General features: G+C 53.1%; 5 protein-coding genes and 1 pseudogene across 6 annotated transcripts; 2 read left to right on the top strand and 4 right to left on the bottom strand.

Moving 5' to 3' along the window:
• The first annotated feature begins 243 nt into the window (after positions 1 to 243).
• CAOG_02075 (protein tyrosine kinase HTK16) lies at positions 244 to 6,326 on the top strand. The gene is made up of 11 exons (XM_004348775.2): positions 244 to 434; positions 1,062 to 1,129; positions 1,681 to 1,855; positions 1,929 to 2,036; positions 2,167 to 2,287; positions 2,388 to 2,452; positions 2,555 to 2,644; positions 2,721 to 3,094; positions 3,232 to 5,630; positions 5,720 to 5,802; positions 5,893 to 6,326. The coding sequence occupies exons 1-11, from the start codon at positions 306 to 308 to the stop codon at positions 6,130 to 6,132; spliced, it is 3,852 nt and encodes a 1,283-aa protein (XP_004348825.2). The 5' UTR covers positions 244 to 305; the 3' UTR covers positions 6,133 to 6,326.
• CAOG_02074 (hypothetical protein) lies at positions 6,247 to 8,617 on the bottom strand. The gene is made up of 4 exons (XM_004348774.2): positions 8,018 to 8,617; positions 7,116 to 7,810; positions 6,875 to 7,008; positions 6,247 to 6,777 (listed from the first exon to the last, which is right to left on the bottom strand). Exons 1-4 carry the CDS (start codon positions 8,498 to 8,500, stop codon positions 6,311 to 6,313), a joined length of 1,779 nt encoding a protein of 592 aa, XP_004348824.1. The 5' UTR covers positions 8,501 to 8,617; the 3' UTR covers positions 6,247 to 6,310.
• A 49-nt stretch (positions 8,618 to 8,666) lies between these two features.
• On the bottom strand, positions 8,667 to 12,193 carry CAOG_08576 (hypothetical protein; the record flags this gene model as incomplete). Its single annotated transcript, XM_011271874.1, has 9 exons — positions 8,667 to 8,808; positions 8,873 to 9,009; positions 9,082 to 9,192; positions 9,295 to 9,438; positions 9,519 to 9,582; positions 9,663 to 10,941; positions 11,021 to 11,102; positions 11,180 to 11,495; positions 11,721 to 12,193. 9 exons carry the CDS (start codon positions 12,191 to 12,193, stop codon positions 8,667 to 8,669), a joined length of 2,748 nt encoding a protein of 915 aa, XP_011270176.1.
• CAOG_08575 (hypothetical protein) lies at positions 12,179 to 14,774 on the bottom strand. Its single transcript, XM_011271873.1, has 11 exons — positions 14,404 to 14,774; positions 14,204 to 14,303; positions 14,009 to 14,138; positions 13,856 to 13,923; positions 13,713 to 13,783; positions 13,482 to 13,640; positions 13,284 to 13,415; positions 13,026 to 13,201; positions 12,873 to 12,958; positions 12,672 to 12,805; positions 12,179 to 12,605 (listed from the first exon to the last, which is right to left on the bottom strand). Exons 1-11 carry the CDS (start codon positions 14,692 to 14,694, stop codon positions 12,351 to 12,353), a joined length of 1,602 nt encoding a protein of 533 aa, XP_011270175.1. The 5' UTR covers positions 14,695 to 14,774; the 3' UTR covers positions 12,179 to 12,350.
• Positions 14,775 to 14,823: 49 nt separating this feature from the next.
• CAOG_02071 (hypothetical protein) lies at positions 14,824 to 20,452 on the bottom strand (annotated as a pseudogene). The gene is made up of 17 exons: positions 20,362 to 20,452; positions 20,210 to 20,293; positions 20,057 to 20,140; positions 19,900 to 19,983; positions 19,737 to 19,820; positions 19,568 to 19,651; positions 19,411 to 19,494; positions 19,248 to 19,331; positions 19,086 to 19,169; positions 18,923 to 19,006; positions 18,776 to 18,859; positions 18,686 to 18,703; positions 18,550 to 18,627; positions 18,390 to 18,473; positions 18,244 to 18,327; positions 18,114 to 18,185; positions 14,824 to 18,037 (listed from the first exon to the last, which is right to left on the bottom strand).
• A 643-nt stretch (positions 20,453 to 21,095) lies between these two features.
• Positions 21,096 to 23,594, top strand: CAOG_02070 (hypothetical protein; the record flags this gene model as incomplete). Its single annotated transcript, XM_004348770.2, has 6 exons — positions 21,096 to 21,468; positions 21,598 to 21,799; positions 22,316 to 22,519; positions 22,614 to 22,716; positions 22,785 to 22,887; positions 22,963 to 23,594. Exons 2-6 carry the CDS (start codon positions 21,753 to 21,755, stop codon positions 23,592 to 23,594), a joined length of 1,089 nt encoding a protein of 362 aa, XP_004348820.2. The 5' UTR covers positions 21,096 to 21,468; positions 21,598 to 21,752.
• Positions 23,595 to 23,600: the final 6 nt, after the last annotated feature.

Here is a 23,600-nt window from a genome sequence, read left to right as displayed (position 1 = left end):
CTTTTTTCTTTTTTTTTTTCTTATTTCCTTGCTTTGTCTTTTTTTGGGATTTGATTTCACTCGTTTTGGGGTTTTTCTCGCTTCCAATCCTCCTGCATTCACCTCTCCCCATTTCCTCCTGCATTCGTCTCTGCTATCAGGCATCTGCAGCAAACCTCACTTTCCCCATTCCCCTCTCCGCTCTCCTGCAAATCCTCGCAGCGCAGCACAGCCAAAGGGCAGTCTTGGTTTTGTTTTTTTTTTTCTTCTCTCTCTCTCTCTCTCTCTTCTCCTTCTTCGCTCTTTCTCTGCGCTTGTGCTTCAGGATGTCGCGCGACCCACCCGTGCAGCGCTTCAAGGAGGGCATCATCATGCTCGGCAGCGAGCCCCGTATCAACACTGCCAAGTGGAGCCGCAAGTACGCCGTCGCCGATGAGCATGGATTCGCGGTCTATGTAAGCCTGAGCCGCTTGGTTTAATGTTTTGTGGCTGGCTGCTCTCTCTCTCTCGCTCTCTCTCTCTCTCTCTCTCTCTCTCTCTCTCGCTCTCTCTCTCTCTCTTTATCGCCAATGCATCTATCAGCATGCACATGCCTTCACTGCACTCGTGTGTGCCTTGCATTGGGCGGAGTGGCACACAAAAAGAGAGCGACAACTGTCCCTTTTTGCAACACATGTTTTTCTGCCTTTGGTCGTGTTCAGCCGGCGGCTCTTTCTGTGGCTATCGCACCACCGCGCCTTGCCACTGCTCGGTCCATCTGTGCCGTGTCGGCCTATGGAAGAAGACCACCGCCACCACCACCAGCAGCAGCAAGCAGCGACGCTGCGGTTCTTGCTTTTCTTCTTATGATTTTATGTTGTATTATTTGACCCCCTCCCCCTTCCCCTTTTGCTCCCCCCCCCTGTCCCTCGTCTGCCTCAGACGCCCTCACCCTTGCCCTTCCTCCGACCTCCATGGCTGTTTGATGCTCCAACCGCACGTCGCTTTGCCTTGCTGTCCCTGTAATGCCTCGCTCACCTTTTATTTTATTTTTTATTTTTATTTTTATTTTTTTCCTCTCCCCTTGTTGCTACCTGAGCCAGAGCCCGAGCAAGATGCCGCCAGCAAAGCCGCAGCTCCGGTTTGACTACATTGGCTTTTTCGACTTGAGGTGAGTTGGTCTCTCGCGCTCGAGCTCGAGATGTTGGACTTGGAGGAAGGGGGACATTTGCCGTGTTCGCATTCGCAGCAAAAAAAGACCGCCGCCCGTCGCGTCCCCTTCCCTCAGATCTGGTTTGAGCTGGTCTGGGTTTGTGAGTGGAAGGTCTCAGGCAACTTTGAAACATGGCACCAGTGACACTCTGGCGTGCATCAGCACAAGCAGACCACACAACACAGCCACCGCAGTCGAAAGCTATTTGACACAAAAATACCACCGAAACTTGAGCCACTTGTTGACGAGCTTGCCGACGTAACCGTCGTTCAGTCGTTCAGTCGCTCCAAGAATCGAGGAGACAACAACTCACACTGCAGCGTTCACTATTGCGGGTGAATGCAACTCGCAAACTCATCTCGCCTGCTCTTGGACTTGACCACGAGAGGGGCTGCGATCCAATCACAAACTGCGCAACTCACTCCGCCAACAACCACACACGTCTTTACTGACCATGTCTCTCTCTCTCTCTCTCTCTCACTCTCTCCCTCTCTCTCTCCCCACCACAGTGACGAATTCTTGCAGTTTGAAACGACCGAAGGAGAGTCGTACATTTTCCAAGCAGACTCGAGCTTGCCAGAGCACGAGCGCGAGATGGAGCTCGCCGCTTGGCATGTAGTCATTTCCATGTGGCGCGTCAATGTCATGTCATCGTTCGTCCTTGCCGACGCGCCACTCGCAAAGGTGAGTCATTTTCGTCCCCTTTTTGTGTTGTTTTTGGAGCCGGTTGTTGACCAACAACTTTTGAACCTTTCAGGTCCATCGCATCGGCTGGGCATTCCTGGCCATCCCATCCAAGCACGCCCAGTTCTATGTCTTTGTTGCGATTCAAGGCGACACGATTGATATTTACAAGCAAGCTCCCGTGAGTGTGCTTGGTTTTCCAAGTAGTGAATTTCGATTTCACGCTTTTTTTGTTTTTGTTTTTTTTTTTTTTTTGTTTTTTGTTTTTTTTTTTTGTTGCTCACTCCTTCCTCTTTTGGCCACGGCTTCAGGTCAAGAAGGAGCGAAAGCCGTGGCGATCGTTCAAGGCGATGCAGTGCCAGTGGAACTGGAACGAGAGCGCTGCCGAGATCGTGCCACTCTCCGATCCCATCGTCTACCAATTCACGTTCGGTAAAAGCGTCGAGTCGCTGGAAGAAGCACGACAAGCACACTCCTCGTACTGATAAAGTTTGTTGTGTTCTTCTGTATGCGTCATATGCCTTGCCGGCAGGTCGAATGGTCGAGACTACGCTGTGGAAGGAGTCATCCATTGCAGCAATGAGCATCGATCCAAAGGTAACTGTATTGTGATTACGCTCTCCATCCCTCCTGCTCTCCCTCCTCCTCCCTCGTCGACTCCAGCTCACTCATCTGTGCTCTGCTTTTCTATCCATGTAGGCTGCACTCACTGTCAAGGGCAAATTCCACGGCGACAAAGTTATGTTGTCCATCGCCTTGGCAACCGGCGTCACGTTGACTCATATTGAGGTGAGTGTGTTTGCAAGACTGCATCTCTGCTATAGATTTGTTGATTCTCACTTGTATGGCATTTTCACTCTTGCAGTCGAACGTAGTCGTCTGGCAACGCGACTTCCCGTTCATCCGGCAGGTTAGCGTGGAAGGCACAACTCTGTTGCTTTCCGTGAAGCCTGCTATTCATGGAGTCAACCAAGAGGAAGCCCCGGGTGCCCGTGAAGACTGCCGTTTGCAGTTCAAAACAACTGGCGACCCACTACACGCCAAGATGATGCTCATGAACATTGGCCATTTGCTCTTCATGCGTCACACACGGCTGCTCGAATGGCTGTCTCAGTACAGCTGGTTCTTTGGCTCGATGAATCGCATTGATGCCGAGCGCAAATTGCTTGTGGAGCAGAGTGCCAACTTTATCGTGCGAGCAAGCGACCGCTGGCGGTTTGACTTCACGTTGACCTTCTTGTGAGTGTTGATGGTTGTGTTTTTTTTGTTTTGCCTTTCCTCGTTTTTTTTTTTTTTTTTTTTTTGTGCTGTTTTTTTGTGCTGCATGTACTGTCTGTCACTGACTCTTTGCACCACTCTCTGTTCTCACTGCCCAGTGCCAATGGACTCATCCACCATTTCCGAATCGAAAACCGATGGACCAACTTTGTCATCCAAGGCCTCGTCTTTGAAAGCATCTCCCATCTGGTCAATTTCTACTCTGTCAATCCTTTGGTGTGCCGCAATGGCACCAAGGTCAAGCTGGGTGCCGACATTGACAGCACCTCGTCGACGCTGGCTCCAAGGCACGCTGGCGGCGTTCAACTCCGCAATTTCGGGGATTCCCGACGCGCATGCGACCCCAAAGCGGCCGAACGGCTCGCCCAGACCGTGCGACAGCTGGAGGTCGAGGAAGACTCTGAGGAGGTCTTTGAGCCGTCGGCCAACGGCATGAACACCATTTCGCGACCCAACACGTACCGACACCAGACCATCATGCAAGACTCGTTCTTCTCCGCCCCCGGCGGCATGCCCATGAGCGCGGCGTCGCGTGCTGCCATGCAAGGCAATGCGTCGGTGATGACTCCGCAGCCCACTGTCGGTCCTGCCGCAGGCGCTCGCTTGAACCAGAACAACGCTCGCATGTCCGCCGCGGGCCGTCCGGCTGCGTCGCCCTACCCGTTCGCACAACCAGGACAGCTGCCGTACCCGCAGCCCGGTCTCCTACCAGGCCAGCAACCGCTTCTCCCGGGCCAACAGCCACACTTTGCTCCGGCTGGTCACAATCCCTACCCGCAAAACGGCGGACACGTGCCCTATGTTCCAAACAGTCGGCCGGCGTACCCGTTGCCGCAAGGCGGCCACATGCCGTACCCATTGCTTCCGGGCCAGGATCCGAACAAGTTTGGCATTTCCACGCCACCAGGCGAGCAGCACGACCCCCCGCTGTACGAGGAGACTGCAACCCTGTATGAGCATTACGAGACAGTGTCTGGGGGCGCGCCTCCAGCGTACCAGCCAGCGGCGCCAGTTCGTGCTGCCGCGAACATTCCGGAGCGCTCGGGTTCGAGCGGTTCTGTTTCTGGCCGACCACGAGCCGCGCTCCGGCGGTCGAGCCAATCAGAGCAGCCACCCGCCTCAATCCCGCGCAGTGGCAGTGCCAGCCGTGATACTGATCTGGCTGCTCTGCTGCCCGTGCTTCGTACCCAGGAAGGTGTTTCGCGTGCCAATGACAGCGATGACGCGCTCGGAACTGTGGCCGTCTTCAAAACCACTCGCGCCTCGTCTTCGCGACCACGCACACCATCGCCCGTGTTTGGGGATCACTCGGAGCCGTTGGATGATGATGGCTCTCACATTTACGACAATGCAGACGCGCGCGGCCGGCTCACCAATGCCGTCATGCAGCCCATGCCGACGGCATCCATCTATGATGCCGTCCATCAACCCGATTTACCCATGCTGCCGCCCACCGTGATGGCAGCTCCGGAGCGCACGTCCTCCTTGAGATACTCTGTAGCGGCCGGCGCCGCGGATGTGACCCAGGCCTTTGCCTTCCTGGATACCGTCGAACAGGAATCCTCCAGCGAGGAATCAGATGACAACGACGACGACGACGACGACGACGACATGCTGGACGACGGCGCATTGAGTAGCCATTCGATGGATGATGACGATCGACCACCGTACAGCGCCTCGCCTCCTGCCATCCCCCAGCCCTTGCCCCAGCAATCCGAGACGTCGCCGCGCGAAGCAGTAGTGGCTCCGACCATACCGATGGCGCCGCCGATTCTTGGTCCTCCTCCTTCCTGCCCGGCTCCGCCCCCGCCAGTTGCCATTGCTCCGCCGGTTGCGATTGCTCCGCCAGCCGCCATTGCACCGCCAGCTGCCATTGCACCGCCAGCCAGCCAAGACCAAGCTCCTGCGGTGGTGGCATCCGCGCCTGCAGACTCGAATGGGGCTGAAGCCGATGTCACTGTGATTCCTGTTGCCCAGCTGCGGTTTGGAAAGCAGCTCGGTAAAGGAAACTTTGGCACCGTGATGGAGGCCATCTGGCGTGGTCCGATCGGCAAAAACCGGCTCGTTGCGGTCAAGACGCTCAACAAGGAGGAAATGCCAACCGACACAACCGAAACCCTCGAATCGCGCATTGAGGCGTTTTCGAGTGAGACATCCTTCATGGCGCAGCTGTGCCACGAGCACATTGTCCGGCTGCTTGGCGTGTGCATTGAGGGCGATGCCATGATGATGATCACCGAGCACATGCAACTGGGCTCGCTCAAAGAGTATCTCATCAACAACTTTAAGAATGGCGTGGAGCTCACTGTCGGCGAGCGTCTGCGCTTTGCCACTCAGGTCGCGCAGGGCATGGAGTATTTGGAAGCCAGCCGCTTTGTGCATCGCGATCTTGCGGCTCGCAACGTGCTCATGTCGTCTCCACAACTTGTCAAGATCACGGACTTTGGCATGTCCAAGATGCTCGACGAAGGCGATGATACCTATATCGCTGCCAAAGGTCGGTGTTATAATTGGTTGTGGAGTTGACAGATTGGAGATTGGGGTCTTTTTCTGACTTGTGATGCTTTGGTTTTGATCACTCAATAGGCGGCCAATGGCCTGTGCGCTGGACTGCCCCCGAAGGCTTGTATTACAAGACCTTCACCTCAAAGTCGGACGTGTGGAGCTATGTAGGTTTTTTGCAAGCAGGCATGTATTGTAGAGAAACCATCTCTTATTGACTAACTGACTGACTGCACCGTACTGTCTTTACCTTCCAGGGTGTCACCGTTTGGGAAATCATGACCAATGGCGAACAACCTTGGCCAAAGTTCACGCCGCAAGAGCTGTGCGATGCATTGGAAGCCGGAGAACGCCTAGCTCGTCCGCTCGACTGCCCCGCGGATTTGTATTCTTTGTTACTGACCTGCTGGGATCTCGAGCCCGAGCAACGCCCCAACTTCCAAAAGATTCGCATCGTGACCCAAAGCATGGCAGCTCAGTATGACGACGAAGACTGAGTGGCAACATGTGGTGCTTTCTTTTGATTATTATTATTTTTATTTCGGTCGGTTTTGTTTGTTTGTTTGTTTGTTTGTGTGTTTGTTTGTTTGTTTGTTTGTTTGCATGCGCTGTTGTTTCGTGTTTGCGATTTTATTTTGCTGTCTGATGATTTGAATGACACCATTTGTTCAACATTCAAGTTGATTGGCGAGTGATTTCAATTGTGGTGACATGCTCAGCGTCGGCTACGGCGATAATGTCGGCGGCCACCAAGGCCTGCTCGAGCACAGTACCGGCTTGGCGGGCTCGAGCGATTTCGGGGATGAATTGTCCAACGCTGCCAAAGTATCTGCCGATGAATCGCAGCGTTAACGCATTGATGAGGGCCATCGCGGCGGCCGGATCCATTTTGCCCGACTTGCCCATTCTTCGAAGAACCTGCGGGAAAAAGAAGGGAAATTCGGTAAAGTTTTGATGGCCAGTGTCGCGCACTTTGAGCCAGAGCCCCGTCGGCGTCGTTTCTGGAGCGGCAGTGCGGACTTGTTCGAGAAGAACGTGCATCAATTTGCGAGACTCGTCAAACAGCTCGGTGTCGATCGAAAGGATTGGCGGGAAGTTTGGGATGGGGTGTCGCGCCACGTTCGGGCCGATTGGGAACATCCCTGCATGTATGTCGATGACAGAAGTGGCAATCAAAATGAGCAAGAAGGCAGAGTCAAAAATCATCAAGTCACGTCTGTCGTCGCAGCTGTAACTCACAAGCATCATATGCGACCACTGCCCGAACACGACGATCCCCCTGCATTGCTGCATAGATGGCTGTCGCAGCTCCGAACGAATGTCCGATCAGCAAAACTCGGGATGGATCCAGCTTTCCTTTGAACGAGGTAATGCTGCACAAAACACAACGGGTAGAGGAAACTGAGCCAAAGTTTGTTTGCAAAACCAAACAAGCAACAACAAAGAGGCATTCCTCGGCGAAAAAAAAACCTTTCCCTACCTGCCAACACCTCGGTCGTTCAATTCGTCAAGACCCGCAAGGAGCCGAAGCACTTGCGTTGTGCGATGGCGCAACTGCCGGTGCCGGAAGGAGTACAGCCACTCGTCATCACTGCGCGATGGCCGCTGGTAGCGAATCTCGCGGCCGTCGGGCAGAACAGTGTACGAGGCACTGCCGTCATGGAACTCGGGACAAAGCACGACAAAGCCAAAGGATGCCAGCTCTTTGCAGATGATTGCATTCGCAGTGCGCGAGCCACCCAAGCCGTGGCAAAAGATGGCGACTGGAAATTGGGCATTTCGAGCAATCGGACCATTTTCGGTGGCGTTCATCTTGATCAGACTCAAGTGCGACACGAGAAAGTGGGCGGCCGCTGGGATGCCAATGAACGAAGCATAGGCCCTCGCCGATTCGCCACCGTGGACGAGATAGGACGCAGGCGAGCGCTTGACCAGATCGGCATCCGCGCCTCCAGATCGTGCAGCAGACTCTTTCAGGCGCATCGGGTAGAAGACCTGCACACAGAACGGAGTCGACTCGGCCGAAACATTCGGAGGTCCAGCCACATCAGCCGGATAGGTCGGCTGTGGCAGTTTCGCATTGAGATGAACAGTTGTGGTTTGTGTCGGCCAGTCCAAGCTTTGTGTAGCGACGTCAAAAGGTCCCGACGGTATCGGAAACGTTGTGACGGCAAACTGTCAACATAAAAGGCAAAACGAAATGGCGAGTTTAGTTGTCAAAGGACCGAAGAAGCGGCACGAATGAGAAGGCAACGGTGGACTCGAAATCCAATCCGACATTCATTCGAGATCTGAGAGTCCCGAGAGTCTGAGAGTCCGAGAGTCTGAGACAATAACAATCTGCGTCCGGAAAAAAGAGGTCAAGCTTGTACACGAACTCACCATGATGCCAAGAATGGCCGAGATGGCTGCAAACACAATCACGAGCACGATGGCCGAGGTCGACACGACGCCGACGGGCGGAATGGCAGCGGCGAGCAGCAGCAGAATGTCGGCAAAGTACAGCGGAGCCAACTGCCAGCGAGGTCGCTCGACCGCCACGTGCACAAGCGCCAGCAGCAACGGAACAGCGCCAAGAATGAGGTAGGCGACGGGCGGCGTCGGCGACGCGGCGTTCTCGAGGTGGAAGGTGTACTCGCGATCGCGCAGGGCGTCGGAGGCGGACGAAGACGAGAAGGCCGCGGCGTCGGAGGAGGAGGACTCGCGGAGCCCCGCCATGGCCATGGCTGGTGCGTCGGCAGTGCCATGGAACGGGTGGTTGGGTGGATGGGCTGGGTGAGGGCTGGCGTCGTGGGCCGCCGTGAAGACCAACGCGAGTGCGCAGACGACCGTACTGATGACGGCTGCCGTCTCGATCGGTCGCATTTGGATGAAGGATTCCAGGGATGGGATGGGGGAGTTGAGACTGCGTTAAGATGGATGCAAGAGAGAAATTCGAGATGATGCTGATGCTGATGATGATGATGATGAAGATGACGACGAAACAAAGACAAGATACGAGAAGTTACTCAGATTGGATTGACAGCATTTTTCAGTATCGACGACGCGGCTGGGGCTTCGGACGACGTCCAGTTCGCGTCTCTTCAATCAGACCTTCCATGATGCGCTCGGCACACTGGGCTTGGAGTTGCTTTGCGGCGTCCCGGTCGGGAAACAGTTGCGGGAATCGATAACTGTCGGAATATTGAACGGGTGAGCAATCCAACCCCGTCGATCTCACGAAGACAAAACGCGTACCTAAGCCACATGTACAAATCCAGCATTTTGTGGCATTGCTCAAACTCGTTCAGCACACTCGGGGCTCCGGAAGTGGTGCTCGGCACAGTGATGGCTGCGAGCGTAATCGGCCGATTGGCTTCAAATCCAGTGGCAAACTAAGCGTAGGGGCGAGTGTCAGCAAATTCAAACGTTCCAAAGGCAGCAACAAGGGTGGGAAGTCTGCGTACTGAAAGCAAACAGCTTCGCATGTAGTCGTTTTCGAGGTTTGCTGGGGCCAGGATAAAAGTGTACCGATCCTTGAACGACAAGTTCAGAGGAGCGAGAAGTTTGATGGCCTCCTGTGTTGTTGCAACGAGAATCACAGCGATCAGTAAAGCATTGCAGAGCAGATCCAATGTCGCTGCGAAAACAAACAAGAGATTCGAGAAGATCAATCGCACCTTTCGGTCGGAGGAATCGCACATAAAGTATCGCTTGTCGAGTCGCGCCAAATCCTCAAACTTGGTGAAGAGATCGAGCATGTCAGCACCAGGGAGTTGCTTTGACAATGCCTCGAGCTGCTCAAAATTGGCCATCAGTCCAGCCTAAAAGTGGACAGGGCAAAAAACAGAGTTTGGTGTCTCAACGCATGCTGCGACACAACCATCCTTTCTCTATTCCTCACCTGGAGCGAGTCTGCGGGACCATTGAACTGCTTGATCAATATCCCCATGTCCTCGGGCTCGAATCTGAAGCGCAACGTCAGCGCATTAGAAGGACCCCCACGTCAAAAATCCAAAACATTCGCTCGACATTTCAAAAACCTCACGTTGTAAACTCGCCGCGGGGAAACTTGGAACGGAAGCGACCGGCGCGACCTGCAATCTGGCGCACCTCGGACGGCGAGAGTGTCACGTTGCTCACGCCATTGAACTTTTGGAGGGTGGTGAAGATGATGCGGCCAATATTCAGATTCAAGCCCATGCCGATCGCGTCGGTGGCGACGAGAATATCAAAGCCACTGTCGGGCTGATTGAAGAGGCGAGCTTGCTGCGCCCGGGTTTGAGGAGGAAGCGAGCCATAGACGATGGCACAACGAAAGCGGGTTTCCCGCTCAATCTCGGCCTTCCACCGGAAGAGCTCTTTGCGGGAAAAGGCAATAATGGCATCTCCGCGCCGAAGATTGGCCAGATTGCGGTTGATGGAATGAGGCGCCACGACCAATGGCGTCAGTCGCTCGTATGTGTGGACTTGGACGTCTTCACCGGTGGACTTGAGCAGGGACTCGACAATACTGAGGGCTCGAGGCTCGCCGCACACGTGAATCTCGTGGGCGGCAAGACCCAGGAGCGCGCGCGTCCACGCCCAGCCGCGATCGCGGTCACCAATCAGCTGGACTTCGTCGATCACGGCCACGTCAAAGACCTTGTCCACGTCGGCCATTTCGATCGTGCAAGCCACGTGCGATGACTGAGCCGAGGATGTTGCTTTCGTATCACCTCCATCATTATCGGACTGGGAGGATGAGGTCTCTGCTGCTTGGGAGGAGAAGATGCTGTTCAATGTCAAGCCTATGGACTCTGGGACCTTTGGAGAAGCATGATCCAGGCCAAGGATGGCTGCAGTAGACGCGTCGCCATCCATGAGCGAGATTGGATTGGCGCTGGCGACATCACCTTTCGGCAAGTGCGGCAACCGCAAAAGTTTGTCGAGCGCCGAGTCGTTGAGCTCCTGCGGCTCGTCTGGTCGACCTTTGCCTGATTTTCGATCTTCACCAGTGACAAGATCGCATGGGATGCCGTGGTTGTTGGTGTCGTCATACACCTCTAGCGCGAGCAAGCGCAACGGCGCGCAGTAAATGCCGCGGTTTGCCTCGCGAAACCGTTTCAGTGCGCTGTACGTCTTTCCGCTGTTCGTGGGGCCTGCGTGGAAGATGAACTTGCGCTGCATGCTCCGTGCTTGGTGGTAGGTCAGCTGCGGTTGACGCATGTCGGAGATTCGCGAAACGACCGACTGGTCCAATGTGGTTGCGCGATACCGCACAAAGTCTTGTCCAAATGCCTGCATGGAGCTTGGGTATGTTTCTGGAAGGGGAATGGTTGAAATTTCTGCCAGGTGCGAGAAAAGGAGCGAAAGTGAGATGGCGAGCAACAGACGGGCTCAGAAAATGGGAGGAGAGAGCCGTACCCGATGTAGGGGCACGCATTTGAGCAAGGTGATACTGAAGCACGGTAGCTGTGGGCTTTGGAACGGATCGCGACTGCAAGAGCTGTTTTGGAGGAGGGTGTAATCAATGAGTTTGAAAACTGCAGAGCATCTGTTGATCATGACGCTAGAACCACAAACCTGAACAAGATAATGATCCAGGCCTGACTTGAACTCTGCGACATTCATCCCTGCCTCCACAGCCATCCGACTGACCGTCGAGTTGGACATCAGGGCTTGGACCAGAGCAGCAACAAGCCTGGTCTGTTGCGCTTTGGGCAGGGAATAGGCTGGATTGCGCCTGACTGGAACGGGCTCCGCTTGAGGCGAGGAGGTCAGACCTTCGACATCTGCGAACAAATCCTTGACTGGATTTTCACTAGTCGCCTTGCGCGGGCGGGCGTGAGCCTCGGGCGTGAGCCTCCGGATGAGACGAACGCTGCAAACGCGGCTTGAACTCAAGGCGCCCCGCAGGTGGAACGGGCGCTCCATTTCGGAGTCTATCGTCATGTTGTCGTTGTCTTGATGCTTTGCCTTTGGAATTTCTTGCTAGCTTGGTCTTGGAGGCAGAAGAACGCCGGCTCTCGTCTGTTGCATCGCTCGGTCGCTTCCCGGTCGCTTCCCTTTCGCTGAACGCTGTATTGCGCGACGCGCTTTCATCGAATTTGGCCTGGTCTCGTACTCGGAATGATCTTGCGCGTCCATTTCGGCCTGTTCGTCGAGTCCGGTGAGGCTCTGTCTTGACGATCGCCGTGCCAAGACAATGCTGTTGGCAGCGAGAGTCGACAATCCGCGCGTCATCGTCATCCCAGGTCCATTGCGTCTGTTGCCGTGATAACTGTGGGCCATGCTATAGTGATGGTGGCAGCTGTTCGTTCGAATCGCAGTCGAATAGAGTTCAGCTCGCGGTGGAGGCTGCAGGGCGATCGCGACTGATGACCCAGTCCCCGAGCCTCGTGCGAACGACGACTGCTGCAGCGACGACGAGGACGAGGACATGTGCCGTGGAAGCAACAACGCAGCTGATGATAGAACGGTGCAGATCCGGCGTCCGAGTGGCAGTCTGTTCGCCAGTGCGGCAGTCCGCCTCGTGCTGGTGGTCATCGTCTGAGGCAATGAGACGGCCACCACTGTCGAGGTCGCTGAGAATCCCATGATTTTTGTTGGAATCTAGCTTTGGGATGATATGATGTATATTATCAATGCAAAACAAAGCAAAGCGCCTTAGGGTTTGTTGCGGCAGCTCGAGTTACTTGGGACACGCAGAATAAGACGAGTGATCAAATGGCCGAATGAAGCAGTGCTGCATGTATTACGATGAAGAGTCTTGCTCGTGCAGACTTTGCTGAAACCTCTGAAATGGATAGGTTGCATCGAGCGTAATGCGATTCAAGTCGAGCTCGGCTTGTAACTGTGCAAGCTGCGCGAGTGCAAACGCCAACAACCGCTTCTGTCCCATTCGGTAGCGGATGGCGTGAAGCTCGCGAATCAATCCGCGCATTGCTGGCGATTCAGGCTCCGTTTCCTCGAGTCGACGGAGCACTCGCTGCTCGGCAAACTCGTCGCTCTGTATCACAATCGGGTCTCAGCCATCCAGAACGAATAAAAGAAGAAATCAGAAACAGCTCTTTACCTCAATGGTTGTCGCAAATTTTGCTTGGTTTCGCTCCAAGCTGCGTTGAAGAAGCACCGTGGCAACAAGCTCCGAGTCGACAGAAAACGGGCTGTTACTTGCGATTCCTTCCTCGAGTAAAAAATCGAGTTGATCTGCAGCAAAGGACAGCTGGCGTGAGTGGGACAAACTCGAGCGAAACCTCCGACCTGAAAACCTCACCTTTCGTCGCAATCATGACCCGTAGCGCAAAAAGAATGTCAGGATCAATAATATCGCCATGCCAGCGGAGCAAAAAGGGATGGTTTCTGTTTGAACACAAAACAGTAAGTTTCAAAGACTACGACGAGAACCAAAACCCAGCCTATGCCTTACTCTTGGATGCCGCGCAATTCCAAGAGGTGCTCGCGCAAATCCATGAGAGGATCATTGGTCTTTTCACGGTCAAAGTGCAATCGGACGAGGAATGTGTCGTGCTCGTTGTGCGGCAAAGCAAACCCGTAGTGCAGCAGCAACACTTCATTGGAGTGTGCTTTGTAGTTGAGAAACATCTGTTAGAGCCAAAACAAAAAATAAGCAAGGTGTTGGAGGGAATCATTCGGCAAACTGCAAAGCAACTCGAGCAACACGCACCTGCTCTCCAGGCAGAAAAGTTTCGTTGCCCGAGATCACTGCGCAATTGAGATTTTCCACAGAGTCGTCGTAGTTCCCGCTGGAAACGTCGGACGCGTCGCCAGCTCTTCGAGTGTAGGAAAAGGCGATGCTCTGCGAAGACCAGTCAGAAAGAGAGCAGTTGTAGAGCACAGAGAAGAGATTGTCACAGCTGCTCACCTTTGCCCCGTTGTGATTGAAGAAATCGACAAAGGGTATCATGACCGTGCAAGGTGCGTTGTTCACCGACATTGTCAGTCCGCGAGATGCCAGCACCATGAACGCCCACTTGAAGTCGTCGTAAGAAAAGCGATCAGCAACAAACGAGTCGGGAAATCTCTGCGCAGCGAGTGATTCAATCGGAGGTTAGCCAAGAGGGAAGACATGGATGAATGCGATTCCACGCCGTACTAATCGTAACGCTGGCAAGTCAAGCTGGTCGTACTCGTACTCGATGAGCGCTTCCAATTGGCGAATCGCGTCTGGGAACAGCGAACAAAGCACAACATCAGCTGCGTTGTGACACAATCCAGCAACTTTCAAACCTTGCGTACCCCGGATGCTGGTGTTGTCGAGCTCCATCAGTAGCAAATCGTCCCAGAAACCAGCGCAGTCGAGCTCTCTGCGAGTACAAAGTTCCATATTTTCATGAGGCTGGAACTGGGCGCTTTCTTGCCCAGCCGCTGCACAATAGAATCTCGCCTTACCTTGGGAAGAGTTGAAACCAGGGTTGCCAGAACGAATCCGGGTCAAAATACTCGTATAGAAACAATAGTGACAGCTTGGCCTCTTCACGGGCGACTGGTCGGACTGCTAACGCAGCCATCATGGGCGAATCTGCGGAAAATCCCGCATGAGCACTTTGCTGCTGTGAATAAACGGGCATCAAAAGCCGCACCTACCCAAAAGCGTGAATCTTGCAAAGAAGGTTGACAGCGGGACGGACAACAGCGGTGTGGTGGTTGATGCTTCAATGGCCTGACTGGCGAAAATGGACAAGCCCTGAAATAACACGAAATCAAACACGACAACCATCAACAGTAATACGGATGAGTGGTTGAGCATTGAGCATTGCTACAACTGTGCTAAATTGCTGGCCGACCATTGTTGGGTGCAATCGGAGCTCGAGTGTCTTTGCCCCAGCGTCCGACTCGCCAACTTCGATGCCTTCCTCGCTGGCCCATTGCAGGAACTCGTCCAGTGCGTCTTGCATGAGCGGAGGCACAGACTGCTGTTGGGCGAGCGCGTCAGTTGTCGTCAGATCACCAGTGTCGAGATCATTGTTCGCTTCAGTGTACTCTAATCCAACCACTGCTGATGCTGCTGCTGCGAGTGCTGTCAAGCTGCAGACAGCAGCAGCGATGACGATGCACTGCAATCGCGAGCCACGCATCCCAATTGATGGAGGGATGAATTGCAGTCAGCAACACAGAATCACGACTGAGAATGACTCGCCTCTCAGCCGTTGAGACGTGTTGTGAGTGAAGTGAATATCACAATCTTAGACTTGTTGTAAATGGATTCGATCTTTGGCAGATTTTGCGAAATCTACTTTTCTGAACACTTTCATGCGAGAACAACAAAGCAAGAGAGAAAGAACGAACGAAAGAAAGAAGAACGAACGAAACAAAACTGGAAGAAAGAAAGCAAGAAAAGAACGAAAGAGGAGAAGGAAACTAGGGCACGACGTGCCTGTATCACGGTGTCGAAGCGGATGGCGCGGAGGAGCTGCTTGCAACATTGACGTTGGAAGAGCTGCTTGCGGCATTGCCAACGGAAGAGTTGCCTGTACCATTGCCAGGGGCAGCGATGCTGGGAGTGTTGCTCGATGTGCCTGCGGAAGAGCTGCTTGGAGCATTGCTATTGGAATTGCTGCTGATCGAGAACGCGGCGGAGGAACTGCTTGCAACATTAATACTGGAAGAGCTGCTTGGCGCATTGCCAGCGAACGAACTGCTCGAGAAGGAGCTGGTGCAATAGATAGGATCTTGCGCATGCTTCGGACAGACCCAACGAACCTCACCCGTGCTGAGCACAACAGCTCGCTCCAAACCAGCAAAGGACTTGTACTCGTCTGTCTGGGACAGAAAAGCAGCCCATTCCCTTGCTGCCGCTTGGGAAGAGTGTGTACTTCTGAGGAAACAGCAGATGCATGCGCCGGCTGCTCTCCTTTCGCGCTGGAACCGTTTTTCTGATCAGCGTGGTCGAGCAATCGCTGCAAATACGGAAGAGCTTTGAGCGGGTCTTGCAACGCATTGATTGCCGAATCAACCGCACCCGTTACATTTGGTGCACCGGCCAAACTGGCCAGCTTCAAGAACGGACGCACCAACCGAAGCAGACTTCGAACACGAGAACCATAATCCCTGAGCCAACGGGGAAGATCTTCAATGGCGTAGCCTGGATGGTGGTCGATACGATGCCACTCGGGCTGGCTGTTGGTACCCATGTGAGCGCATAGCAGGTGCGCAGTGTGGCTTGACTTGTAAAGATCCGTGAGTTTGGAATGCCACTTCTTGGGCGGAGGTACCACGACAAACAACAAGGGGCATGGTTTGTCCAACAAGTCCAGCTGCATTTGGACTTGACTCGTGAAAAAACGAGCGATTTCGTCTTTCTGCTCCTGTTGCAGGGATTCTGCCGCATCGAACCGCGAATCCAAAGCTTTGGCAAGCTCATCAATGCGCCTCAAAACTGTAGACAGGATCAGCCGATCACACGCGACAGGATCAGATTTGACTGCAGTTGAAATCGATTCGATGATGCCATCCAAAGCCCTATTGAAACGCTGCAAGTCCTGCGCTGACTGAGCGGCAATATTTTGAAGCTGCTGCACTCCAGAGGAAGTCAGTTGCTTTTTGACTTCGCGAACAGAATGGATGGTCGCCGCACCAACTTCCTGCAATGTTTGCGTTCCAGATGCAATCAGTTGTGCTGCGACAAGTGATGCAACTTGCGTGGCTGCTGTTTGGATCTCGCTCGCCGGTGCCGGTTGCTGCTTGAGTTGCCGGAGCGCTTCGACATCCTCCGGCGTAGGTTGCGAAACAGCGTTCAAGCGACGCTGCAAAAGCGAGTGGAGAACTGGAAGCCATTCCTCCTTTGGAAACGTGATGTGCGTGTGCGAACAAGATAAGTTTTTCATCTTGTCAATCACCGCGTCTCGAACTTGAGGTCGGAGCAGCCACCTGCACGGTTTGTCATGAGGCACCTGCATGGGACAGCGCAGGTAGGTTTCCCACGAGATTCCAGGATACCAATCCGAGCTGAGCTTGTCCAATATCTCAATCAGAGTTGGAAGCAGTTTCTCTGGATGTTGCCCGCGAGCGGTAAACTCGAGGCGCACATTGGAATCGTTTCGATGAACACGGAGTAGTGCTCGAGGACCGCCGTAATTGACCAGAACAGCATCTTTCCACGCCGTCAAACTAAATTGCCGCTCGTGAAAGCGCACAACCAGCCTCGCGAAAAATCCCTCCAGCAAAAACTTGGTCTCCATCACAATAGCAACTTCATGTGGCTCGCCCGCTGCAGGCTTCAGAGACCATCTACTAGGGTCGGATTTGTAGGCTGGCAGGTACGAAGGGATGACATAGCGAGTGCCTGCGCTTGAAGCAGAATCGGCTCCAGGGTGATCGGCATCGCTCATCTTGTACAAGAGCTCGTATCGCTGAAGAAGCAGCACAAACTGATCACAAATCGTAGAATCGATGCCCTTCCAAGCGTTTCGAAGCAGATTCTCTCGAGTCACGATGCCATCCTTGACCCATCGATCTTGAGGTTTCTGGGTAATCACTCCAGTCAGGACTGTTTTCGTGAACCATTGAGGGTTCAAGATGACAATGTCGTCCAACGAAGCGAGGAGAGTAGCAGGTTGCAGCGCGGGAACATTGGACGTGCCTGGGGTAGCCGAATTGGCGAGACGATGGAAGACGAGCCAGCCTTGAAAACGCATGAGCTGCATGAATTCATCGATTGCTTGCCCGCTGAGATTCTGCGACTGGCCAAGCTTGACAATTTCATGCCATCGACAGAGGGGTGGCTTTTTCTCGGCGGCCAGCTGATCGGCTTGCTTCCGTAGCGAGTCTCTGAACTGAAGATATCGGCCATCCACCGGTTGATTGTAAAACGGCATCTTTTGTCCGGCTTGAAACAATGCAGTCTTGAGTTCCGGCATGCTCGGTGCCCCCGTAGAGTTCCGCGCGTTAATGTAGAAGGTCGAACGCACATTAAACGAAACACTTGATTCTTGTAAGGTGTTGAGCAAATTAGCAAGATTGTGGTGTTGCTCTTGCTGCCGCTCCGAAGTGTATGACGGATCATCAATGTGGGTTCCAACGAGAATGATATCGGCGTTGGGAACGCAAGCGTGCAAGCTGCGTAGCCAAAAGGCAAGGCGCGAATTGAGGGATAACTCTTCCCGCGCGTCAAACAGGACCAGGTAGACTGTTCGTTCACGAAGAAAGAACTGGTGCGAAACCAGATAGACTTCTTGACCAGCGAAATCCCAAATGATCAAAATCATTGGGGATTCGCCTTTTTCACGCAGAACGACTGTTGAAATATCAATACCATCGGTGGATTTGGCAAGATTAAACACATTGGAGAAGGCCTGTCGAACATAACCGTCGGCGATTCCCCTAACAAGTGAGGTCTTGCCGACTGAAGGATCGCCAAGCACGACCACGCGAACTTCCTGGCATCGAACAGAACCAGATCGCCGCTGGTCATCAATGCGTCTGAATTTGGAAGGAAAAGTGAGAGCAGAGTGGGTCGTTGGTGAATAACTCGAACCAAAAAAAAAAAGAAACTTACAGCTGAAACTGCTGATTCACACGATGGCGCAGAACTGTTTCCTCCACATAACCGATCTGATTATTCGTCAGACTAACGATTGCCCAGTGAGTAATGACAGTGCTGGGCATTCAACATTTAAAACGCTTACTTGAGACTTTGCAAAGTCTTATTTTCTCGCAGTGCTTCGGAGATGGAAAGCGCGCCAGCGTCTCCGATCTGATTGTCAGTCAATCTGAAATTGATTGTCAGCAACAAATCATGAGAACAAGGCAGCAACAGATTTTGGCTCCTCACTCGAGACTGGTCAATGAAGTATTCAGTCTCAGCTCGGTTGCAATCACTTGACACTCAGCGTCTCCAAGCTGGCACTTGTTGAGCCTGGTAATTCAAACATAAATACAAAGCCACTCCATTCGTACTCCAAAGAAACAAACATAACTTCTTCCCGACTTACCAAAGTTTCACAATCCGGGTGGTTTGCACACCTTGGAGGATCGTCTGCAAGTACGGTGCAACCTGTAGTCCGCTCAAGCTACGCAAGTGTCAATGATCACCGTCGAATTACATGAAGTCACGTTGCAAGCTCATACTCAAGATCTTTAGTTCCGCTATGAAACCCATTGTAATGCAGTTAGAACTAATGAAGACAACATCCAGTGCAGGTCGTTCTAAGCGGTCACCTTGACTCGTTAATTGCTTCACGAAGCTTGGTTAGCTGCAGAAAAAGGTCTGCTGATGGCTTTGTCTGTCGATCGATATCAAGACTACAAGCGAATCAGCAAATCACGCCAAAACTCAATGCAGATGACGAATGGCAAGCTACATACTCGAGGCCTTTCATTGTCGAGTTGAATAGCAGTGCTTTAGCAATGGCTTGCTTTGCATCATCACCAATGTGATTATCGTATAGACTGTCAAGCCATCGTTAGGACACAATTCAACAGCTCTGATCTGTAACTCAATGTCATTCATCACTGGCCGTCAACTTACTCGAGCTCGGAGAGCCTCGAGTTCACGATGAGTGCTTTGGCAATTGCCTGCGCTCCACTATTAGACATCCAAGTGGTGCGCAGGCTGTTGCCAAATCATTAGTGCATGGATGAGGTAGCGGATTTGTCAATCGATCTCACTCATCACTAGCAATCAACTTACTGCAGTTGGATGAGCGTTGCGTTCACCTTGAGTACTTCGGCAAGTGCCTCCGCTCCATCATCACCAATACGATTGTTGTGCAGGCTGTCAAGCTATTGTCAGCACCACGATTCGGAACCTCTGATGCGTCAGTCGATTTCATCATCGCTGGGAGTCAACTTACTCGAGCTGGGTGAGCGTCTTGTTCACCCTGAGTGCTTCAGCGATTGCGCGCGCTCCAGAAGCACCAATTTGATTGTTGTGCAGGCTGTCAAGCGTTTGTCAGCACGAGGATTAGGAAACTTTGATGCGTCAGTCGATCTCACTGGAAGTCAACTTACTCGAGCTGGGTGAGCGTTGCGTTCTCCCTGAGTGCTACAGCAATCGCGTTCGCTCCACCAACGCCAATCCCGTTCGAACTTAAGCTGTCAACTCGTTGTGAGTACCACAAATCGGCAGCCGCGCTGTCATTCGATGAATGATGTCATTCATCGCTACCAGTCGACTTACCCGAGCTGGGTGAGCGTTCCGTTCACCGTGAGTGCTTCAGCGATTGCGCTCGCTCCAGCAGCACCAATTTGATTGTTGTGCAGGCTGTCGAGCTATTGTCAGCACCACGATTGGGAACCTCTGATGCGTCAGTCGATTTCATCATCGCTGGGAGTCAACTTACTCGAGCTGGGTGAGCGTCTTGTTCACCCTGAGTGCTTCAGCGATTGCGCGCGCTCCAGAAGCACCAATTTGATTGTTGTGCAGGCTGTCAAGCGTTTGTCAGCACGAGGATTAGGAAACTTTGAAGCGTCAGTCGATCTCACTGGAAGTCAACTTACTCGAGCTGGGTGAGCGTTGCGTTCTCCCTGAGTGCTTCAGCAATCGCGTTCGCTCCGGTTTCATCAATCTCGTTCCATCTTAAGCTGTCACCCTGTCGTAAGCACCGCGATTCGGCAACCCAAATCTGTCACTCAATCTGGCAGTCGACTTACCTGAGCTTGGTGAGCCTCTGGTTGACTTCGAGTGCTCTTGCAATTGCCAGCGCTTCAGCTTGGCCGATCTGTTGACGTTGGATGCTACACTCGACTCTTTGTCAGCATCGTAATCCAACCCTTTCGTCTTTCTGACTCTTTGCCATTCTTACCTGAGTGTACCGCTCGCATTCTGGACTTGCTCATACAGCTCGCGCTGCGTTGCCGTCATCTCTTGGTCAGTCATGATGCCGGACCTGAAAATAAGAATATGAGCAAATAAGCGGTTTGTGCTGTGCTCCATTGTCTCGTCACTCGATTCTCTCACCGTCCCTTTCTCTTCAATGTCGTTTCAATTTGCGTTTCAAGCCCACGTCTATTTTCATTCTGGGCAAAAAATTGTCGGTGTGCTGCTCTATGTGGTCGTTTGAGTTGAGAGAGGTCCTGATCCAAGCTCTCATTATTCTCGTTTCGTTCAGTGAATGAATCGTCCGAGTTGCTGACCTGCTCGTCAGTCCCAGTCCGCGGCTGCGCTATGCAACTTTGCAAACTGCCCATTTGTCACTCCGAGGGCTGATGCTGCTGCTCTATGCCGATGGACAAATTCAAGCTGTGCAAATTCTAGAAGCTGCGTTTGCTGTGTTTCGTGACAATCGCCGCTCACTTCATGACCACACGAGCTTCGAGGGGTCGCTTGCTGCGTCATATTAGGACAGTCTTCGTGTTGTCTCCAGCTTCGTGTTTGTCGGAGTGACAGCCCAACAGCGGCCCAGAAACGCGTCTAATCGAATCGGCTCCCATTGTTGATATTGTTGATGGGGGAAAAATTGAACAACCTCACCTCAGAAATCCAGAAACAAGAGTGAAGTGAATATTCTGCTGCAAGATTTAGCAATTTCAGTCCTCAGTTTTGCTTTGTGCACTTCCATTCTTATTCATCAATTCTGAGCGACTTTGCAATCCCAATCCTATCAATCCTATCAATCCACTCACCACCCCACCTCTCCCCTTTCCCTTCCACTCTGGCGAACCGCGCACGAATGAGCTTCCTGCTAAACCTTCTTCCGCCGCGAGCGCTGTTCGGGGGCATCTTCAATCTGACCAACAGCATCATGGGCGTGAGTCTGCTGGCAATGCCATTGTGCTTCTACCAGTGCGGCCTGGCGTTCGGCATGTTCCTCTCGCTCCTCGCAACCTTCCTCTCGCTCATCTCCTGCAAGCTCATGCTGCACTCGTCGCGCGTCTCTGGCAGTTCGAGGCGCTCGGTCTCCAGGCTCATGGTTCGGGGGCTCTCTTTTTGCTTCTGTTGCTTCTGTCACCCTGCCTCAGTCTCACTCACTCACTCACTCACTCACTCACTCTCAATCTCTTGCTTGTATGTTTTTGATTCATTCCATCCCCGCTTCTAGGCAAGTGGGGCAAGCTCGCCGTCGAGGTCTGCATCATTGGCCTGTTGCTGGGCTCGTGCGTCGCCTTCTTTGCCATTGTCGCCGACATACTGCCGCGATTCGCCTCTGTCTGGTTCTTCCCAGACCAGTCCGCAGTCGCACTGCGCACTCCAGTCATGTCCATCCTGGCAGTCGCCGTCGTCTTCCCGCTCAGTCTCATGCGGTAACCAAAGCTCGTTTTGAGTGGTCTTTGATGCTTTTTTCCATCTTTCACGCCCTTCGCAACGGAACCACAATCACAGTGGTGATCATTTTCACAAGTCATCATTGTCACCAACGACGACGACGATGACGACGACGACAACGACAACAACAACCAATGCACTCGTCGTCGTCGTGTGTTTGTTCGTGTGTTTGTTTTGCTCAAGCAGCGAGTGAAGACATCGCATTCGTCGAAGATTGACAACGCGAGGAACCACAAACTCAGTTCCCACTGGTGCTGAACGAACGAACGAACGAACGAACGAACGAACGAACGAACAGTTCAAGAAGAAAACAGAAGACAGGCGAAGAGGAACCTCTCGTCACTGGTGCAGAAGAAACGAGCAGTTCTTTGTTCACAAGAAACAGTGGAGGATCGTCCTATTGCTCAACTCACTCGTTCATCAATTCCCCACACGCATTCGCAATGCAACGAAATTCACTCACTGTCGCTCTTTTGTTTTCATTGAACGCACAGAAACGTCTCGAGCTTGAGCCCGCTCAACGCAATCAGCCTGGGATTCTATGGCTGCTTTATCGTTGCGCTCATCTACAGCATTGCCAGCCCATCGGAGGCAGAGCAAGCACCCGAGGGCGCTCCCTCGAGCGAATTGAAGTGGTTTGATCCGAGCGGCTTTCTCTTGACGCTCCCCATCTTCTCTCTTGCCTATACCTGCCAGTTGTACGAGGCGCTCTAAGCTCTTTGTTTCTCTGTTTTGTGGCTGCGCTCTTGTTCGTTTCTGACGCAGTCGACTTGATTTTCTTTCCTTTCACAGCGGCGTGTTTGCCGTGTACGCTGGTCTGCCCAACCCAAACCACAAGGCCATGAACACTGTCATCAACTATTCCATCTTTCTGGCCTCATTCTTGTATTCAGCTGTAAGTCTTTCAGCTGCAAGCTGTCTCTTGAACTGCCGTGTTGAGGTCTCACTCTGGTCGATGGTCAGGTCGGCGTCTTTGGCTACATTGCCTTCTCTCACGTGGACATTGATGGTGACCTGCTGAACAACTTTCCTGACGGTGTTGTTTTCTTTGACATTCTCAAACTCGGTACGAGTCACAGTGTCTCTCCAGTGCCTCCCTACACCATCTGTTGAATGCTCACCTCTTGCGCTTATTTTCCAGGCTTCTCCATCTCCATCATCTTTTCCTTCCCAATCACCGTCTACCCATGCCGCGCCGCGCTCAATACCCTCATCTTTGTCCCGAATGCGCCCGCGAGCACAACTCCGGATGTCCTGCAATCAGCCGCGGCACCAGAGCCCGTCATTCCCGGCGCTCGCTTCTTTGGCTTGACTGCTGGCATTGTCTTCTCGGCCTTGATTGTCGCTCTTGCCATTCCAGAGGTCGCCACTATTCTCTCCTTCACCGGCTCTACAACGGGCACGTCGCTTGCCTACATTCTCCCGGCGTCGACCTTCCTGGTGCTGGTGCGCGCCGCCGACGTCAAGCCTCGGCTACGGCGCATTGCGATTCTCATTCTCGTCCTCGGGGTTGTCTGCTGCATTGGCAGCACCGCGTTGGTTTTGTACAGCACCAACCCTTTGCCCGTGAAGGAAGTGACCAACTCGGTCGACATTCCAATTGAAGGGGACACTGGAGTGAAGGAGCGTGATGTCTCATCCAGCCTCAATCGTTCCATTTCGTCGCTCTCTTTGCAGTCATTTTCTCGTCTCCCGTCCGTCGTCTCTCTTCCGATCTCGTCATCCGCAGAGGCAGGTTTACCGCCCAAAAAATCCCTCGTCAACAAACGATAAGCTCAC

The sequence above is a fragment of the Capsaspora owczarzaki genome (assembly GCF_000151315.2).
Source record: "Capsaspora owczarzaki ATCC 30864 unplaced genomic scaffold supercont2.3, whole genome shotgun sequence".
Lineage (NCBI taxonomy): Eukaryota > Filasterea > Ministeriida > Capsasporidae > Capsaspora > Capsaspora owczarzaki.
The sequence above is the reverse complement of the archived record's forward strand: the minus strand, read 5'-3'. Positions and strand labels throughout refer to the sequence as shown.